Source organism: Saccopteryx bilineata, chromosome 1 (assembly GCF_036850765.1).
Source record: "Saccopteryx bilineata isolate mSacBil1 chromosome 1, mSacBil1_pri_phased_curated, whole genome shotgun sequence".
NCBI classification, from domain to species: Eukaryota; Metazoa; Chordata; class Mammalia; order Chiroptera; family Emballonuridae; genus Saccopteryx; species Saccopteryx bilineata.
Genome location: NC_089490.1, coordinates 324,526,991 through 324,544,724, shown reverse-complemented (window position 1 = coordinate 324,544,724; position 17,734 = coordinate 324,526,991). Strand labels below are relative to the sequence as shown.

General features: G+C 38.2%; 1 protein-coding gene across 4 annotated transcripts in view; it reads left to right on the top strand.

Annotated features, from left to right (window-relative positions):
- Window positions 1-17,734, top strand: part of CEP57 (centrosomal protein 57) — a 56,770-nt gene that overhangs the window by 859 nt on the left and 38,177 nt on the right. For all 4 annotated transcript variants that reach the window (XM_066248133.1, XM_066248151.1, XM_066248124.1 and 1 more), the window contains exon 2: window positions 15,859-16,009. In XM_066248133.1, coding sequence (XP_066104230.1) covers window positions 15,859-16,009 — 151 coding nt within the window. The remainder of the gene's footprint in view (window positions 1-15,858; window positions 16,010-17,734) is intronic.

Sequence of the window (17,734 nt, the reverse complement as noted above, 5' to 3'; positions counted from 1 at the left end):
GGCTTCACAAAGGTCACCAGCCAGTTAAGTCACTAATATTTGTCGAGTTGGACTGTCCAGCTCAGCGTTTTGGAAACCGCCACTTTAGGAATACTGTAGATGAAGAGTAAATATGAGGAGGCCAAATTAGAGACATTATCTTTTTTTTTTTTTTTTTTTTGCATTTTTCTGAAGCTGGAAACAGGGAGAGACAGTCAGACAGACTCCCGCATGCGCCGGACCGGGATCCACCCGGCACGCCCACCATGGGGCGACGCTCTGCCCACCAGGGGGCGATGCTCTGCCCCTCCGGAGCAATACTCTGCAGCGACCAGAGCCACTCTAGCGCCTGGGGCAGAGGCCACAGAGCCATCCCCAGCGCCCGGGCCATCTTTGCTCCAATGGAGCCTTGGCTGCGGGAGGGGAAGAGAGAGACCGAGAGGAAGGCGCGGTGGAGGGGTGGAGAAGCAAATGGGCGCTTCTCCTGTGTGCCCTGACCGGTTGGCTCAGCGGTAGAGCGTCGGCCTAGCGTGCGGAGGACCCGGGTTCGAGACATTATCTTTTTATTAGCAAAATGCTGAGTGCCTCGCATACCTTTTGATTCTTAAGATTATACGAATCCTTGCTCTGAAGGAGCAGAGCACTGAAGAGAAACCACACTTAGATTATTACATCATAAATGTGCCACGATACTGGAATAACCTGGGTGAGAGTGATTAGCAGGGCTTATTAGTTAGGCTGGAGACAGTTTCCTATAAGGGAAGATGGAGCAAGCTGGATGATGAAGGAATTCTAAAGGCTTGTCGCAAGGGCAAAAAAGGAAAGATAAAAAGGCACCACAAGCATTTGGTGTATGTGCCAGGAGAGCAACTGATTTCAGTAAACTTGAAATAATTTGGGATGAGCAGAGGTAGTGTGGGGATAGAGTTTTATTTAGATGAATTTAAAAAGGTAGGAAACACGGAAAAAAGGGGGGATAGTGGAAGAAGAAGACGGGAAAATATCAAGGTAAAGTTAAACTGTAGAAACAGGTGTAAAGCAGGGGTCCCCAAACTTTTTACACCGATTCACTGTCCCTCAGACTGTTAGAGGGCCGGACTATAAAAAAAACTATGAACAAATCCCTATGCACACTGCACATATCTTATTTTAAAGTAAAAAAACAAAACGGGAACAAATACAATGTATAAAATAACAAGTAAATTTAAATCAACAAACTGACCAATATTTCAATAGGAACTATGGGCATTGTGCTCCTCTTACTGACCACCAATGAAAGAGTTTCCTCTTCCTGGCCTCAGGGGACTGCATGCAGCCCGCAGGCTGTAGTTTGGGGACCCCTGGTGTAAAGTGTTTAGGGAACACTAAGAGGACAGTCACCTTGATAAAGCACACTTTTCTCAGTTTTCATTTTTGGTGACAACTATTAGAATCTGTGTTAATGAAGCCAGAAATAACCTTAAGGGTTTCAGAATGGGGGAAATGAGTTTGCAAGGTCAAGGAAGAGTAAGGAGAAAGAATGACTGAAGCAATTGGAGTTGAATCAGAATTAGGTCGGTAAAAGAGGAACCTAGACAGAAGTGTCAGTAAGTAGGTGGATGAGATTGTATTTAAGAATTGTAGTTAATTAAAGTGAATGGGACAAGAAGGATTTTCACTGCTCTCAAAACTTAGCAGTGGGAGACTGAGCAAGGAATACTCTTATACTGCATACGTCAGATACTGAGGTTGAACCTGCAGGCTGCATGCAGTCCCCTGAGGCCAGGAAGAGGCACCTCTTTCATTGGTGGTCAGTAAGAGGAGCACAATGCCCATAGTTCCTATTGAAATATTGGTCAGTTTGTTGATATTGCAGGTTTGGTTCCAGACCTTAACAATAAAACAAGTAGTAATCATTTTGCTGGGGGAAGGTCTTGCTTTCCATTTGTAAAATACATCTATAAAGTACAGTAAAACAAAGCACAATAAAATGAGATACGCCTGCCAGTGTTGAATTACTCTCTGCCAAGGCCTTCCAGGTGAGCACTGGTACTGACCGGGATGTGGTCAACCCTTAGTCTTTTAAGGTAACCTCGTCAGAAACTTCCTTGTGTTTAATATGAGAGCATATATATTTTATATGCTGAGCTCAACTTTCAGTGGATTCCAAATATCAAGAATACAGTAAGACTATCTAGAACCTTTACAAATCAAGGCATAACCAACCTGAGTTACCTTGACTTGATACATCAGAATATCTAAATTGCAAATCACTATGTCTCAAAACAAAAGTGACAAAATTTAGTTTATCATAAGAAATGGCCCTGCTTAGGTTCCTTAACTATCATATTAGAAATAGGGCTGACAATTCCAACAGAATTTAAAAGGCACTTTAGCTTAAACAGATGGCCATAAAATATGACAACAAAAAGACCTTTCAAAACTACAACATGAACTCAATGCTATTCATACTCAGTTTTCAGGGTTGTGAAAGTTAACAAGTCATAACTTTCTCAACATTGATAAACCCAGCTTGGAACTAGATAAAGTAAATAGAAGTGTTTTTACCAGGCAAGGATTTTTAATAGGTAGATTCACAAATAACACAGTCTTTAAGAAGCAGCTATGGTTTGAATCTCAAAGTGATACATTTGAATTGTTCTTTAACAACAGCAGGTAACAACATTTTTTGAGTGATTGCTGTGTATCAACTCTGGTGGAGAACAGTAGGAAAACAGCAGTCAATGTGCATAATATAAAATAGAAATAGAATCTGACTGTTGGTGGCACAGTGGACAGTGTTGAGCTGGGATACTGAGGTCCCAGGTTTGAAACTTGAAGGTTGCTGGCTTGAGCAAGGGGTCACTGGCTCGGCTGAAGCCCCCTACCCCACCCCCAGTCAAGGCGTATATACCAGAAGCAGCCATCAGTGAACAACTAAATTGCCACAGTTAATGCTTTTCATCTTTCTCTCCCCCTCACCCCCTTCTACTCCCCCTCTCCCCTCCCAATCTCTCTCCCCTTCCTTCCTTCCTTCTAAAAAAAATAGAAATACAAGCAGCATAGTCTTGTCATTCCTTTTTTCTTTTCCTAGTAATTGTGGTCAACATTTAGGACACTTTGGACTTAATTCTTAAGCTAATCTAACTGGTTTCCTTGACATTTTAGCCAAACCCTTTAACCAACCTGCTACATATTTTTAAAATATTTTATGAATATATCATAGACTTTATAACATTAAATATATAAAAGACTTGTTTTTGAGAATAAAATGAATACTTTCATGCCTCTTTTTGCATTGACCTTTCACAAACAACTGCATTTTGAGATTATAGTAATACATTGTAGTTATTAGTGCTACCTGGCAGTCATGTTTTAAATACTTTTCATAACTCATTTAATCCTCAATAATCTTATAGGTTGGCATTAGTTATTTCTATTTTTGAATGAACAAAATTAGGTAAAGAAAGGTTAAGGTTATTTTTATATTTCTGTTGTTGAGAGAAGAATGTCTAGTCTATAGAAACATTTTTTCTGAGTTTCTTTGAGCCAAAATTTTGAGAACTTGCCCAGAAAAAAACTCTCATAGGATTGAGAAAATGTCCTGGAGAATGGCAGTTTTGTAGTCTGTCCCATACTCTAGAATCAAAGGAGAAGACGTAAGGAGGATTATGTGAAATCCATTGGTGGCAGCTTAAGTAGGCTGGATAAAAAGCAAAATGGAGAAATGTATTTTTACATTGGTGGGTACAGGATAGCTAATAATTAACATTAAAAGCACATAGAGGCGGTATGCGAGGAACAAGATAACAGTGAGGGGTTCTCTGGTCTCGTGCCACTGTGCCTTCAAGGAGTCTAGAAAAGAATTACTCTGATATTTCAAAGGTATTTTATCCTAGATGTATAAGAACAATGGACAGAGTTCACTTAAAGAGATGATTGATACTTGCTAAGGAAGTTGTAGGCTTGGGATGGGACTACCTACCATGGCCTGTGCAGTTAGGAGTTTATAGTAAGATCATCCTATTTGGTTACCCTTCATCACGGAGCTTGTCAGCTCGCTATGTGGCACTCCTGGTAGCTTGTCAGATTTATTGCATAGCCCCTCTATCATTCACACTGTATAGTATAGTATCTTGATGGTCTTTGGGTTTTAGGGTTTATTCATTAATTTGTTTGCTAGCGCTTACAAACAGCCCTGTTGTGATCATCCCGGTATGTTCCACATGTGCAAAAATTTCTCTAAAGCAGCAGTTCTCACAGAGTGTTCTGAAGGCCTTTGGGGGGGGAGTCCCTGAGACCTACTCAGGAGGTCAACAATGTTCCTTGTCAGCCACCTACTTGGTGAGAGACTAGATTTTCTTCACATACAATAACGGAAACATATCCAACAGAATGAATGCAGAAGCAAGTATGTGTAATAATCCAGCATCCTTCTTTTAAGCCAAAGATTTAATTAAGACTTTTACGAAAATGGAAATCAAAGGCCTTACTGGTGATGGTACAATTGATGGAGTGTTGGCCTGTGATGCTGAGGTCACTGGCTTGAGCATGGAATCATCAGGATGATTCCAAGGTCACTGGTTTGAGCAAAGGGTCACCAGCTCCGCCTAGCCCTCCAGTCAAGGTATTTATGAGAAGCAAGCAATGAAACAAAGTGAAGCCAACTACAAGTTGATGCTTCTTTCTGGGCCCTCCTCTACTTCCTGTTTTGGTCTCTTTTTTTTTTTTTTTTTTCTTGCTCTTCATTCTTTTCACTTTTTTTGGCTGATAGTTATTTTTTTACTCAAAAATTATATTTGATTCCATCATGGAGAGAGAGTGTGTGTGTGTGTGTAACAGAGACAGAGAGAGGGACAGATAGGGACTGACAGGCAGGAAGGGGGAGAGATGAGAAGCACCAATTCTTCACTATGGCTCCTTAGTCTCCTTAGTTGTTCATTGATTGCTTTCTCATATGTGCCTTGACCGGGGGAGCTACAGCTGAGCAAGTGACCCCTTGCTCAAGCCAGCAACTTTGGACTCAATCCAGCAACCCTGCACTCCAGCTGGGGAGCCTGCACTCAACCTGGCGACTGCCGGGGTCCAGCCCCGGGGGGAATTCAGGGGTCCCACAGGAGGAGACGGCGTCGGCGGAATCGAGTGAGAGAGCCGAATTCTTTTCTTTCTCTTTATTCTCTAGTTAGCATTTACTGCCAGGCATCTCTACCAAATGCTAGTACAGCTCCTTTTTTATACACACACACCAAGTTACAATTACATGGTATTAATCATTGCTTCTGTTTCACTATGTTTACATGTTTCCAGATAACAGTTAATTTATATCTATAAACTACAAATTAGGTGGCAAATCATTCAAAGTACAATTAAAAAATAACTTGAATAGCGATAACATCGGTAAAAGCTTTAAAGGATTAGTACTAACTAACAACTCAACTTTACTGTTGTTGTGAGTCAAGGGGCAGAGAGAGATTAACAGACAAAATCATTAAGGACTAGCAAAGGACCACCGCTTGCTCAGGCAAATGGCCTTGAGTTTATGCAGTGTCCTAACTTTTCTCACAAGACTTCAAAAGGCTTGCTTATTAAGAAATTGTCATAACATCAAGAGTAACTTTTGCTTAAAGATATATAGAGTGCACCTGCAAGATAGCTTAGTAGCAACATAATATCAGAAGGCATTAATTGCTATTGCTTCTATGGATTCTTCCATATTCCTCTTTATTATCTGAACGAAAAACCTTGGGAAAGTATATAAATCTCATGAGAATGTCTCACTGAGAAAGCCCAGTAACTGCCTTCAGTCATAAAACAATTCTCTTAGCAAAACATTCTTTTCTTGCTGACTGCATTCCCATCCCAAGCCATGCAACGGGCCATTCCATTACACCTTACCTAAGATTCTAATGTCTAGTTAAACTTTATTTACTATATTCACACACTAGTTAAGTTCTAACTATATTCTTCTTAGAGTGTACCACTATCTGCAGATCAAATAAGCAAGAAGAAAGGAAAGTTTCTCTACTCTATCACATGAAAAGGCTAGGGAGAAAAAATGATGAATTAAGTGAAGGCCGAAAGGTGCTCTGTGCACAGCCACTGCCTTCTACCCATTCACAAGTCACAATCTATTCTTTCTAACATGATTAAGAAGAAATTCTCCTACAAACTTAACCCTTTACGAGGGATATCATAGCCAGCCTCTTATGTTTATGAGCCCAGTTCAAGGGGCTTACAGGCTTTTCTGTGGAACTTACACCTTCTGTCTCATTTCCAAAGAAATTACTACAAATCTACAGGGAAAGCACGGTACTATTATCCCTGTGCCACAAATAATAGCACACATCCAGAAAAGGGGGGATATAAGGCCAGATTAATTCAAAAAGTCAAAGGGGGAAGTATCGTTGTGCCTATTCTTTGTGGTGACTTTGTCACCCCGCAGCCATTGGTCTTCACTGCAGTGACTTTGTCACCCCGCAGCCATTGGTCTTCTCTGCTGTGACTTTGTCAATCAGCAGTTTTTGGTCTTCTTCTGCTGTGACCTTGTCAGCCAGCAGTTGTGGGTCTTCTGCTGCTGTGACCTTGTCAGTCAGCAGTCGTTGATTGGCTCCCGACAGGTGACCTCAGGATTTCGAACCTGGGTCCTCCGAGTTCCAGTCCAGTGCTCTGTCAACTGTGCCACTGCTTGGTCAGGCATGGACTTATTTGTTAAATTAGTGAAATCTTAATACAATCTCAGTTTAATTTTTAACGTGGTAAATATCAATAAATATAGCCCATATAAGCAAAAGCTGGGATCTTCAATAATTTTTGAGTATAGATGAGTTCCAGGATGAAAATGTTTGAAAGTATCAGGTTGCTTGACCTGTGGTGGTACAGTGGATCAACGGTCAGCCTGGAACGTGAGATTGCCAGTTCACTGAGATTGCCAGTTCAGAATCTTGAGCTTACCTGGTCAAGGATCATAGGAGTTGATGCTTCCTGCTCCTCCCCCCTCTCTCTCTTTCTCTCTCCTTTCTAAAATGAATAAAGTGTTAAAAAATAAAAGAGAAAGAATGAGGTCTGGCCCTGGCTGGTTTGCTCGGTGGTAGAGTATCGGCCTGGCCTGTGGAAGTCCCAGGTTCAATTCCCGGCCAGGGCACTCAGGAAAAGTGTCCATCTGCTTCCACACCCTTCCCCCTCTCCTTTCTATCTCTTTCCCTCCTGCAGCCAAGGCTCCATTGGAACACTGAGTATAGCTCCATGGCCTCCATCCACCTCAAGAGCTAGAATGAGACTAATTGCAATGGAGCAATGCTCCAATGGGCAGAGCATTGTTCCCTGGAGGGCTTGCCAATGGATCCCGGTAGGGGGCGCATGCAGGAGTCTGTCTCTGCTTCCCTGCTCTTCACTTCAGAAAAAAAAAAATAAAGAATCAGGTCTGCAACAGTAACTTTTTCTAACTGCAGATGGATTGTCACAGCTCATTAGTGAATTGTGGAATATGTTTAGTGACTCAGGACACATTTTCCAAGAAATAAAAAAAGGAAGGAGAGAGGAAAAATAGTAAATGCAGCAGATATACCTGTGAGTGAAATTGCTGGGTCATAGAGTATGTGCATCTTTGGTTTTATTTGGTAATGCTGAATTGTTTTGCAAAGCAGTTGTACCAGCATACATTCCTACAAACAGTCTCCTTTAATCCATATCCTCTTTAACAGGTGATCTTGTCTCACTTAAAAATTTTTGTTAAGAGGTGAATGTGAAATGGTATCCTTGTCTTATTCTGATTTGTGCTCCCCTGATCATTGGTCAAGGTACACCTTTATTTCCATAACTTTGCTAGTCTCTTATGTTTTTCTTCTGTGAAAAACCTGTTACTATCTTTTGCCTATTTTCAATTGGTTTATCTTTTCTGATTTTTATAACCATAATTTATATATTCTGGTGGTTAATCCTTATCTGATAAGAGTTGTGAATCCTAGCCATAAGACCACCTGGGACTCAGGCAGTTTTTGAAATATTCTTTGGCTTGTCTCTTTTTTTTTTTAATTAAGAGAGACAGACAGGAAGAGAGAGAGATGAGCAGCATCAACTCGTAGTTGCAGCACTTTAGTTGTTCATTAATTGTTTTTTTTTTCTTTTTTCAAGTGAGAGGAAGGGAGATAGACAGACTCCCTCATGCCTCCTGACTGGGATCCACCCAGCAACAACCATGTGAGGCCAGTGCTCTCAACCAAGCTATTTTTAGCACCTGAAGTGAAATCTCCATAGAGCCATCATCAGCGCCTGGGGCCAATACGCTTGAACCAATTGAGCCATGGTGTGGGAGGGGGAGAAGGGGAAGGAGGGGTAGAAAAGCAGATGGTTGCTTCTTCAATGTGCCCTGACTGGGAATCGAACCCCAGACATTCACGTGCTGTGCCAGCACTCTACCACTGAGCCAACCGGTGAGGGCCTTTGATTGCTTTCTCACACATGCCTTGATAAGCCTGGAGGGGGTGGTGCTCCAGCCAAGTCAGTGACCCCTTGTTCAAGCCACTGAACCTGTGCTCATGCTGGGGACCTTGAAGTTTAGAACCTGGGTCATCAGTGTCTCAGGTTGACACTCTGTCCACTGTGCTACCACCTGGTCAGGCTGGCTTGTCTTTCTATAATCTTTGTTTCATAGGAGTTATTAATTTTAATGTAGTAAAGTTTATTAGTCTTTTCTTTTTATGACTTGTGCTTTTTGGTTAAGAAATTCTTCTTTACAGCCAAGGCCTTGGTATTCTATATTTTTCTCTACAAATATTTAAGTTGGGACCTATTAAGTTGTTAATTTGCTAGAAATTTATGTGCTGTGGAGTAGACATGCAGTTTAATATTTTTATTTAATATCCTCAATTGTTCCAGCATTACTGGTAGAAAACTCACCCATTTCCTAATGTGCAGTTTTAGCTATCAATATATTTTCATAAGTGATGGGTGTGTTATAGGCCCTTTGTTTCATCTTTGCATTTGTGACTACTTGTCTATAGTCACTGTCTCAATGATTCTCCTTTTTATTGCCTTCCTTGTTCCTCAGCAGAAATGTTAAGTATACTTAGTCCTTTGCTTTTCTTCCGTTGAAATTCTATAGTCAGCTATTGGAATTTTGATTGAAATTTCAAGTTCAATTTGAGAATAACCGATGTCTTTAGAATATTGAGCCTGCTGTCTGAACATGTTATGTCACTCCAAGATTTTTTGAATCATTTTTCAGTATGGTTTTATGATTTCAGGTTTTGGAGTTCATATTTTACATTTATATAAATATTTAGTTTTTTTAATATGTTTTCATAAGTTGCATTTTCTAACTATCATATAGCATTAGCATTGATTTTCTCATATCAATTTTATTCAGCAACTTTCCTGAATTCTTAGTACTATTTGAGGATTCTTTGGTGTTTTCTGTAGGATAATAATCTATGAAGTTTGGAATCTTTCTTTTCAATCTTAACATGTTAGTTCTTTCCCTTATCTTAATGTGCAGGCTCAGAGATGCAGCACAGTATTGGGCAGAAGTTACCTTGTAAATGTCTTTGTCTTGTTCCTGAATTTAAAAGGAATGAGGAATATTTTAAATTTTGCACCATTAAATATGTTACCATGGGTTTTGTTTCTTTTTTCTTTGTAATTTTTTTTTAAGAAAATCGTTCTTAGTAATGACTAGATATTGAATTTTATTGAGTGCTTTTCTTGCATTTGTTGATGATTATATGGATTTTCAATTTAATGGGGTGGATTGCATTAAAAGATGTTACCATAGGGTTGGGCATGGTATACTAAATTATATTTAAACTTTTATTACTTGATTTTTTTCCAGCCATGTTGCACATTCTATTTGAAAATGAGACAAATAATACAAAATTTTAGTTGTACTTTACACTGAACAGTGTTAAAGTCATTAAGTAAATATTTGAATCATAAGTGTTTCTAGGTATAATGTTTGCTCTAACAACTAAAGTTACCAGTAAATAAGTTATCAGGTTAAACATTTTGCCTTTAATCCTGCAAGTTTTTCCTAAAATCTTACCATTTTAATTGGAAAATATTTATTGAATGCTTGGGGTCATAGAAATAGTAATGTAGTTGGACTTGGGCTTCTTAGTAGCAGTGAGACCTTAAGCAAATGGTTTTTACGTTTTCTTAGCCTGTTTTTTCATCTATAAAATGGGGACAGTAATATTTGCTATGCTTATTTATTTTGTAAGGTTCTTGTGATAATTGCAGGAGAATGTGAGTGTGCTTAAAAAAAAAAAGTGCTAACAAATCTTAAGATACCATGTTCAGTGTTTTGAGAATAAGACCCAAGTGTGTCTTCCTGAACTGGAAAGTGGAGATGCTTTCTTACTGGCCACGATTTTTGTTGGGATCAACCCAGACTTAGAAGTGTAAATTGTTAATTGCAGTGCAAATTTGTGGTTTATGGGTTGTTTTTAGTGTGTGTGTGGAGGGAGTGAGCATAACCATTCTGCTTGAAGGTTCTTCTGCCCTCCTTCAGTTTTCAGGTGCCCATGGTCAGATGGCATATGGCATTGAAGGCAAGAAAAATAATTCACCTGAGATATATCATCCTACATGCTTGCTATCTTTAGAAAGGCCTGTTTACAAAGTTGACTTTTGGTTGACACCTGTGAACTTAATAGTAAACAATTCTACGCTGATATAAAACCTCAGCCTAAATAGTTAGAGTGGTTCACTGTGACTAAATTATACAATGTGATATATGCTGTCTGCTTTCTTTTTTGAAATCAGAAATGTGACCAGCCCCTAGTAAAAACATTGGCTGCTAAATCTAATGAGCTTTCTGGATAGATAACACTTCACATAAATTGTCATTAGTTGCTGGAGAAATGACATACATTCTGTACAGGATTTTTGAAAGCTTGCACCAAATTTTTTATGGACATCACCTCATGCATCTTCTCCCTTTGCTGGTTTTGTTCTGTATGCTTTTACTATAATAAATGACAGCTATGGGTATAACTATCTGCTGAGTCCTTTCAGTATATTCTAGCAAGTTATGGAACCTTGGGGCTGAGGCCTTGGGGATCCCTAACTCTCATGGTGACAGTAGTTGGAACCTTCCCACAATTCAAGTTTCTAGATACTAGTCAGAAACCAACCTTGTAAGCAGATATTTCCAAGGATAGCAGTTTTAAGTCTGCTGTTAACTCTGCTTCTTATGACATTTGTGCTATTTGTTTTTTTCATATAAGGAAATGAAAAGTTTTTATTGTATTTCAGTGGGTTATAGTAACTATTAAATAGGATAATTTACTTTTATAAACAATGATTTTTTTCTGTTTCGCAGGGAAATTGTGTAATTTATTCAAGAGACTTATTAAACACTTGTCTTTATTAGAACTTAAATTATATTGGGGACGACTGTGTTTTACCCCCATTAGTTCTATGCCAAGTAGGTACCCTGTAATTCATTTTACTTCTGACACTAACTTTCTGGAAATAGTGCAGACCCCACAGGTTAAGGGATTAGATGCCACAAGCCTACTTTAGTTATCACCTTTAAGTCCCAGATGTCCCCAAGGTACCTACACTTCTGCCTAGCCAACTGCAAATTAAAGAGTTAATAACTTTCCCCTTCTATATTTAATAATTTGCCAGAATGATTCTCAGTACTTAGGAAAGCACTATACTGTACTTATGATTACAGCTTTATAACAGAAAATACAACTCAGAAATGGGTAAATGGCAGAGGCACCTAGGGCAAGATGTAAAGGGGCTTTCATGACCTACCTGGATGCTCCCAGAACCTCACTGTTCAAGAGTTTTTATGAAGGTTTCATTATATAGGCCTGAGTTGAGTTAAATTATTGTCCATTGGTTACTGAACATGATCTCCAGCTCCTCTCCCTTCTTCTGAGGTCTGGGTATAGGACTGAAATTTCTAACCCTTTAATCACCTGGTTGGTTTTTCTGGCTATCAGCCCTCATCCCAAAGCTATCTTGGGGGCCCTGCTATTAGCATAACAAAGACATTGCTATCACTTAAGAAATTTTAAGAGTTTTTAATCTGTCAGGAACCAGGGACAGAAACCAAATATATATATATTTTATATTCACAGGGCATACAGATAATAAATATATCAGGTAGGGATAAGTTTTTTTTTAAACGAGTAAGGAGATTGAAGGACAGAAGGGCACTGCTTTAGATGGGCCGTCAGGGAAAAGCCTCCCTGGCAGAGTCTTGCACAGTTGACTCCATGGCATAGGAAGGGAATAGGAAGGGAGCTTTCCAAGCAGAGTAAACTTAGCCAATGAAAAAAGAGTGTACTGTGCATTGTAGAAATCCAGAAGTTAGTGTGGCTGGGAAGTGGCAGTGGTGGTGTGGGGGGAGAGTGGTAGGGAAATGGGGTTAGGCAGGTTAGCCTGGCTCAGGTTATGTGGCTTTGTAAGCAATGGTAAGAATTTTGTATTTTTTTTTCTGTAATGGAAAGCTGTGAGAGGGTTTTGATTAGGCGTATAACTTGAATTAATTTACTTTTTTTTTGAAGACTCATAAGGACTATTGTTTGGAGAACAGACTAAGGGGATGTGGAATAATAGAGTGAGTGGTTAGGAGCTCTTCTCTTTAGTCTAGAGCAGGGGTAGTCAACCTTTTTATACCTACTGCCCACTTTTGTATCTCTGTTAGTAGTAAAATTTTCTAACCGCCCACCAGTTCCACAGTAATGGTGATTTATAAAGTAGGGAAGTAACTTTACTTTATAAAATTTATCAAGCAGAGTTACAGCAAGTTAGAGCATATAATAATACCAAGTACTTTATGTCAGATTTTTACTAAGTTTGGCAGAATAAATCTTTATAAAACAACTTCCTATAGTTAAATCTATCTTTTTATTTATACTTTGGTTGCTCCACTACCACCCACCATGAAAGCTGGAACGCCCACTAGTGGGCGGTAGGGACCAGGTTGACCACCACTGGTTTAGACAAAATATCACAATGTTGTCAACCAAGGTATTAGTAGTAGAATTGATGAGAAGTTGGGGGGTTTCTTCATATATCCTGGCAATATATTCTGACAAAATTTACCTTAAGATTGAATGTGGAATGTATGAGAAATGACTCCACCCAAGGATTTTGGCCTGTAGTATGCTGTGAGAGAAGTAGGTTTTGGTAGATTCTAGAATTTGGTTATAGACATGTGAAGTTGGGGTGTCCAGTGGAGATGAGTGGGAAGGTTGATTTCAGTACAGAGTTCAAGAGGAGAGCTCTGGATTTCATGTTTATACTTGATGGTTTCTAGCCAATAGAGACTTTTCAGAGCCTTGAGAGTAGATGACATCATCAGGAATTCATGTAGGTGAAAATGAGAAGAGGTGGAGTACTAGGCTTTGGGGAACTCCAGCATTTAGAAAGGGAAAAAAAAGAGTACCAAGGAGATTCTGAGGGAGGAACCTGCTTTAGGAGGAAAGCAAAGAAGTGTGGTGTTCCTTTCACTAAAGCAGGGGTCTCAAACTCGCGGCCCGCCGAACAATTTTGTGCGGCCCACAGACTAATCCACGAAGTTCAAAATATTTTGGATAAAATTAAGTAAGCCTAGGGGCCTACTTGTATTTTTCATTTCTCTAGCATCCTAGCTAGATATTAGCTTAGTTAACAGCAGTTGTGATGCGAACTACAGTTTCTGGTCGTTTTGTGACACTGAGTAAACTGCATGTACGATTGTGCTTGTACTGATTTTTTTTTGTTTTCAACTGCAGTGAGAAAAGTGTTGCGTAACAGTCGCCTTTTGTAGACCTAGTGCGGCCCACCGAATGGCTGTGATCTTGCTCTGCGGCCCACATGCTGAGTTGAGTTTGAGACCCCTGCACTAAAGTGAATGAAGTGGTCTACTCTAGCTCCTGCTTCTGGGACATCACTGAATTCAGTAGTGTAAAAGCCCTTGGTGAGCTTAAGAGCTGTTTCTCTGAACTGATGAGGACTCAAGTCTGATTGGAAGGGGTAAAAGGGAGAGGTGATTAAGATATGGCAGCAGTTACAGTTATTTTGAGGAATTATTATTATTATTATTTAAAGCTGAGATAAAGTAGGAGCTAGAGGGGAGTCTTAAAGTTAAGATGAGTTTCTTTTTTCTTTTTTTTTTCTTTTTTGATTTGATTTGGTTTGGTTAAGTTTTGTTCTTAATAGCAGTGTGAAAGTTCCAATAGGGAGGAAGAAGTAGATGGCATCAGGAAGAAGAGAGGTTTTATAGGAACCAAGAATTGAGTAGGTTTGGAGACAGGTTCAGTATACAAAGCTCAGGTGAGGGAAGGCCCAGAGAGAACAGTGTAGATAGGTTGGTGAGTTCTCTTTTGAGAACTAGTTAATTGTTCAGTTAATCACATAGAATGTGATTCCTTTGACTATGGGGGATGAGGTTGTGGTAGGGGTTAATAATAGAGAGAAGTAGGCAAGTCAGCATTTTTGAAACTCCTTTTTCTTTATTCGTAAAATGGAGATGTTTACACTAGTAAAATATATATATATATATATAGTTTCTAATAGCTGGGTCTTTCCAAGTGAGAAAACAATGGAGAAAAAGTTATAAACTTCAGGGAGTAGAAAAAATATTTTTTTAAGAAATCGTATCTTCCCAGCGGTAGAGCGTCAGCCTAGTGTGCAGAGGACCCGGGTTCGATTCCCGGCCAGGGCACACAGGAGAAGCGTCCATTTGCTTCTCCACCCCTCCGCCACGCCTTCCTCTCTGTCTCTCTCTTCCCCTCCCACAGCCAAGGCTCCATTGGAGCAAAGATGGCCCGGGCGCTGGGGATGGCTCTGTGGCCTCTGCCTCAGGCGCTAGAGTGGCTCTGGTCGCAACATGGCGACGCCCAGGATGGGCAAAGCATTGCCCCTGGTGGGCGTGCCAGGTAGATCCCGGTCCGGCGCATGCGGGAGTCTGTCTGACTGTCTCTCCCTGTTTCCAGCTTCAGAAAAATGCCAAAAAAAAAAAAAAAGAAAGAAAGAAATCGTATCTTCCTCCTTATTAGCTTTCAGTTTCTCCATTACTTTCCCCACTCTAGGTCTCTCTACCAACAGGAAGTCACCTATGAAGATTATGGACCCAATGATTATAGACTCTATAATCTTCATACAAGATCAGGGTGGTTAACTCTTTCATTGACTGGCGGTTGTAAACCACTGATCTATATAACAAACAAAACCTCCACAGTTAGCATCCCCTGCACTAAAAATTATCATATGGAACATAATCCCAAATTGGACAGAATCCCATTCATGACGGAAGGTGTGTGTGTGTGTGTGTGTGTGTGTGTGTGTGTGTAAATAAATCTTTATATTTAGGTGTTTCATAAGCTTTAAACTTTTTATTTGTTTTGCTTTATTTTCACCCTAACTAAATGTAAAGTTTTTGAGGCAAGGACTATGCCCTTATTCTCTTTATGTATGCCACAGAGTTTTGGACATTTGATAACTATTCACGAAGTATTTAGTTGAGTAGGGATAGATTAATTCAGTCAATTTATAGCAGTTTCTGATACTGTAAAAAGACAATATGTACTTTTTTGAATGTATATTTTACAGTAAATATTTTAAAAATAAAATTTATTGTGAATGTCATATTTAAATATTTTTGTGCAGCATTTGTAATTAAGTTGTGTGAACATTATTTTCTTTATAGATTATCTGGCATATGCACAAATATGAAACACTTTAAAAGTTTTATTATTTTAAAGTAATGATTAAATTGGTATGTGATCAATCGACTCTACTGTTTCTGTTGTTTCTACCAGTGGAACATACAAACTGTTCAGTTCTCAATCATGAACATTAATATATGCACATACACACACATATATAATACATACATACATATACTTATTGGTGTCTACGTTTATATTTTTGAAAGGTAATTTCTGTGCTTTTATTTTTCAGAACATCTTAACCAAACAGTCAAAGCCTAATGGAAGTATGGTTCACCATTCTTCATATGTAGTGTATCCACCTGATAAGCCTTTCCTTAATAGTGATCTACGACGCTCCCCAAATAAACCTACATTTGCCTATCCAGAAAGCAACAGCAGAGGTAATAGAGCCTAGCAAAATCTTATTTTGTGTTTACTCACTGCTTAAACACACTTGTGTCTTCTATTTATTTTCAATTTAGAGGAGAATATATTTTCCCTCTTCCTGTTTTTAACCTGAAATATAATGCATTATTTGGTTTGTTTCCTGATTGTTAAACATCATCATTCTTACTTTATTTTTTAGTAGTTTTCTTTTCTCTGAACTTATTTAAAAAAGAGTTTTTACATATATGTAAAGATCAAAACTAGATGTAATATTGTAACAGAATGATTAACATCTAATTCTTAGACCTTGTCTTTCTCCTAGAACTCTGTTGCTTATTTTATTTTGGACTTTTTGATATGAAGGAATTATTACTTAAACTTAACTTTATTCCACTATGGGCTTAGTTATTTGTTGTTTACTTTTTTAACCTATGGTAAGTTGTTTGAATGTTATGCAACTTTTGTTACTTTTCAGAATTGCCAGTCTTTTATCTACTGTATTCTGATGAGTACCACTTTATCAGTTGTTTTATGAACCATTAAATTAATTATAATTTTCTTTGTCATCATTATCTTAGAGTCACAGTATCTTGTATATAAGTTTCTGCTTAGGGAATTGAATATTGAAAATTAAAATTCGTAAAAGATATCAGGCACCAGGTTAAATTTATTTCAGCAAACAGTTCTGAGGCACCATTTTGAGCTAGGATTTACTTTGGAAACTATACTTGGATATTATGATATTATCTACTTTATACTCTACTATACAATCAGTCCACAGTATATGAAACAGTATCATTCTGAGGTTAATATTTAAGATATTTGCAATGCTTTTCCCAGTTGAAACAAAAAGTTTCCTAAACTAATTTTAAACTGCCTGATTAATCTATATGTAGTTAAAATATAACACTTTTTTTAATCTAGCGAATTTTTAATAAATATAATCGGCCACAGGTCTAGTGATTAAACACAGTTTTTAAAAAGAAGAATGAAATGCAGTAGCATTTCAGGTAAAGCAAATACATTTTATTTATTCTTCACAGAAAAGTTGTATACAGTAGATATATTCAAAATTTACAGATGAAGAAACAGCCTAAAGGTGATCTCTTTAACTTATCAAAACCTTTTCCTCTTTCTACTTTTTTTCCGATTCATTAAGTGGACCCTTAAATATTCATTGAATGAATAAAATCTTATTTTGAATAGCTACTCCTATGATAAACTTTTCTTTTTTATACATAGTAAATGCTTTTTCTCGCTAATAATAGACATTATTATTTAGTTTAGTTATGGTTTAATATATTTTCATTGATAAATTGCCACTTTACATTGCTATATGATAATCACCTTGAAAATTAATTTAACTACTGCTATGCTATGAAAAGAGATAATTAAACTGTTTCTTGTAATTCTCATTCATTTTGAACTTTAGTTAGAAAAGAAATGAACAAGCAGTTGGAAATTATTACTGCCTTTAAAAACTATGTTAATGTCTTCAGAGCCATTTAAAAAATTGTAACATCATTCCAAAGACTTCCCATATCACCCACTGCTCATGTTATTTGTTGAATACATTTTAAATGACAGTGATGTGGAGAATAAACATTCGAAGTAAGATTACTAAGGCAGTTATAGCAATTGTGTTAGGTATTGATAAAAATTTATTGCCCATCTGTTCTTTTAAAGCATTGGCTCTCAGTTTTTTGGTTTAGGAAACCCTAATAAACCCATTAAATGTT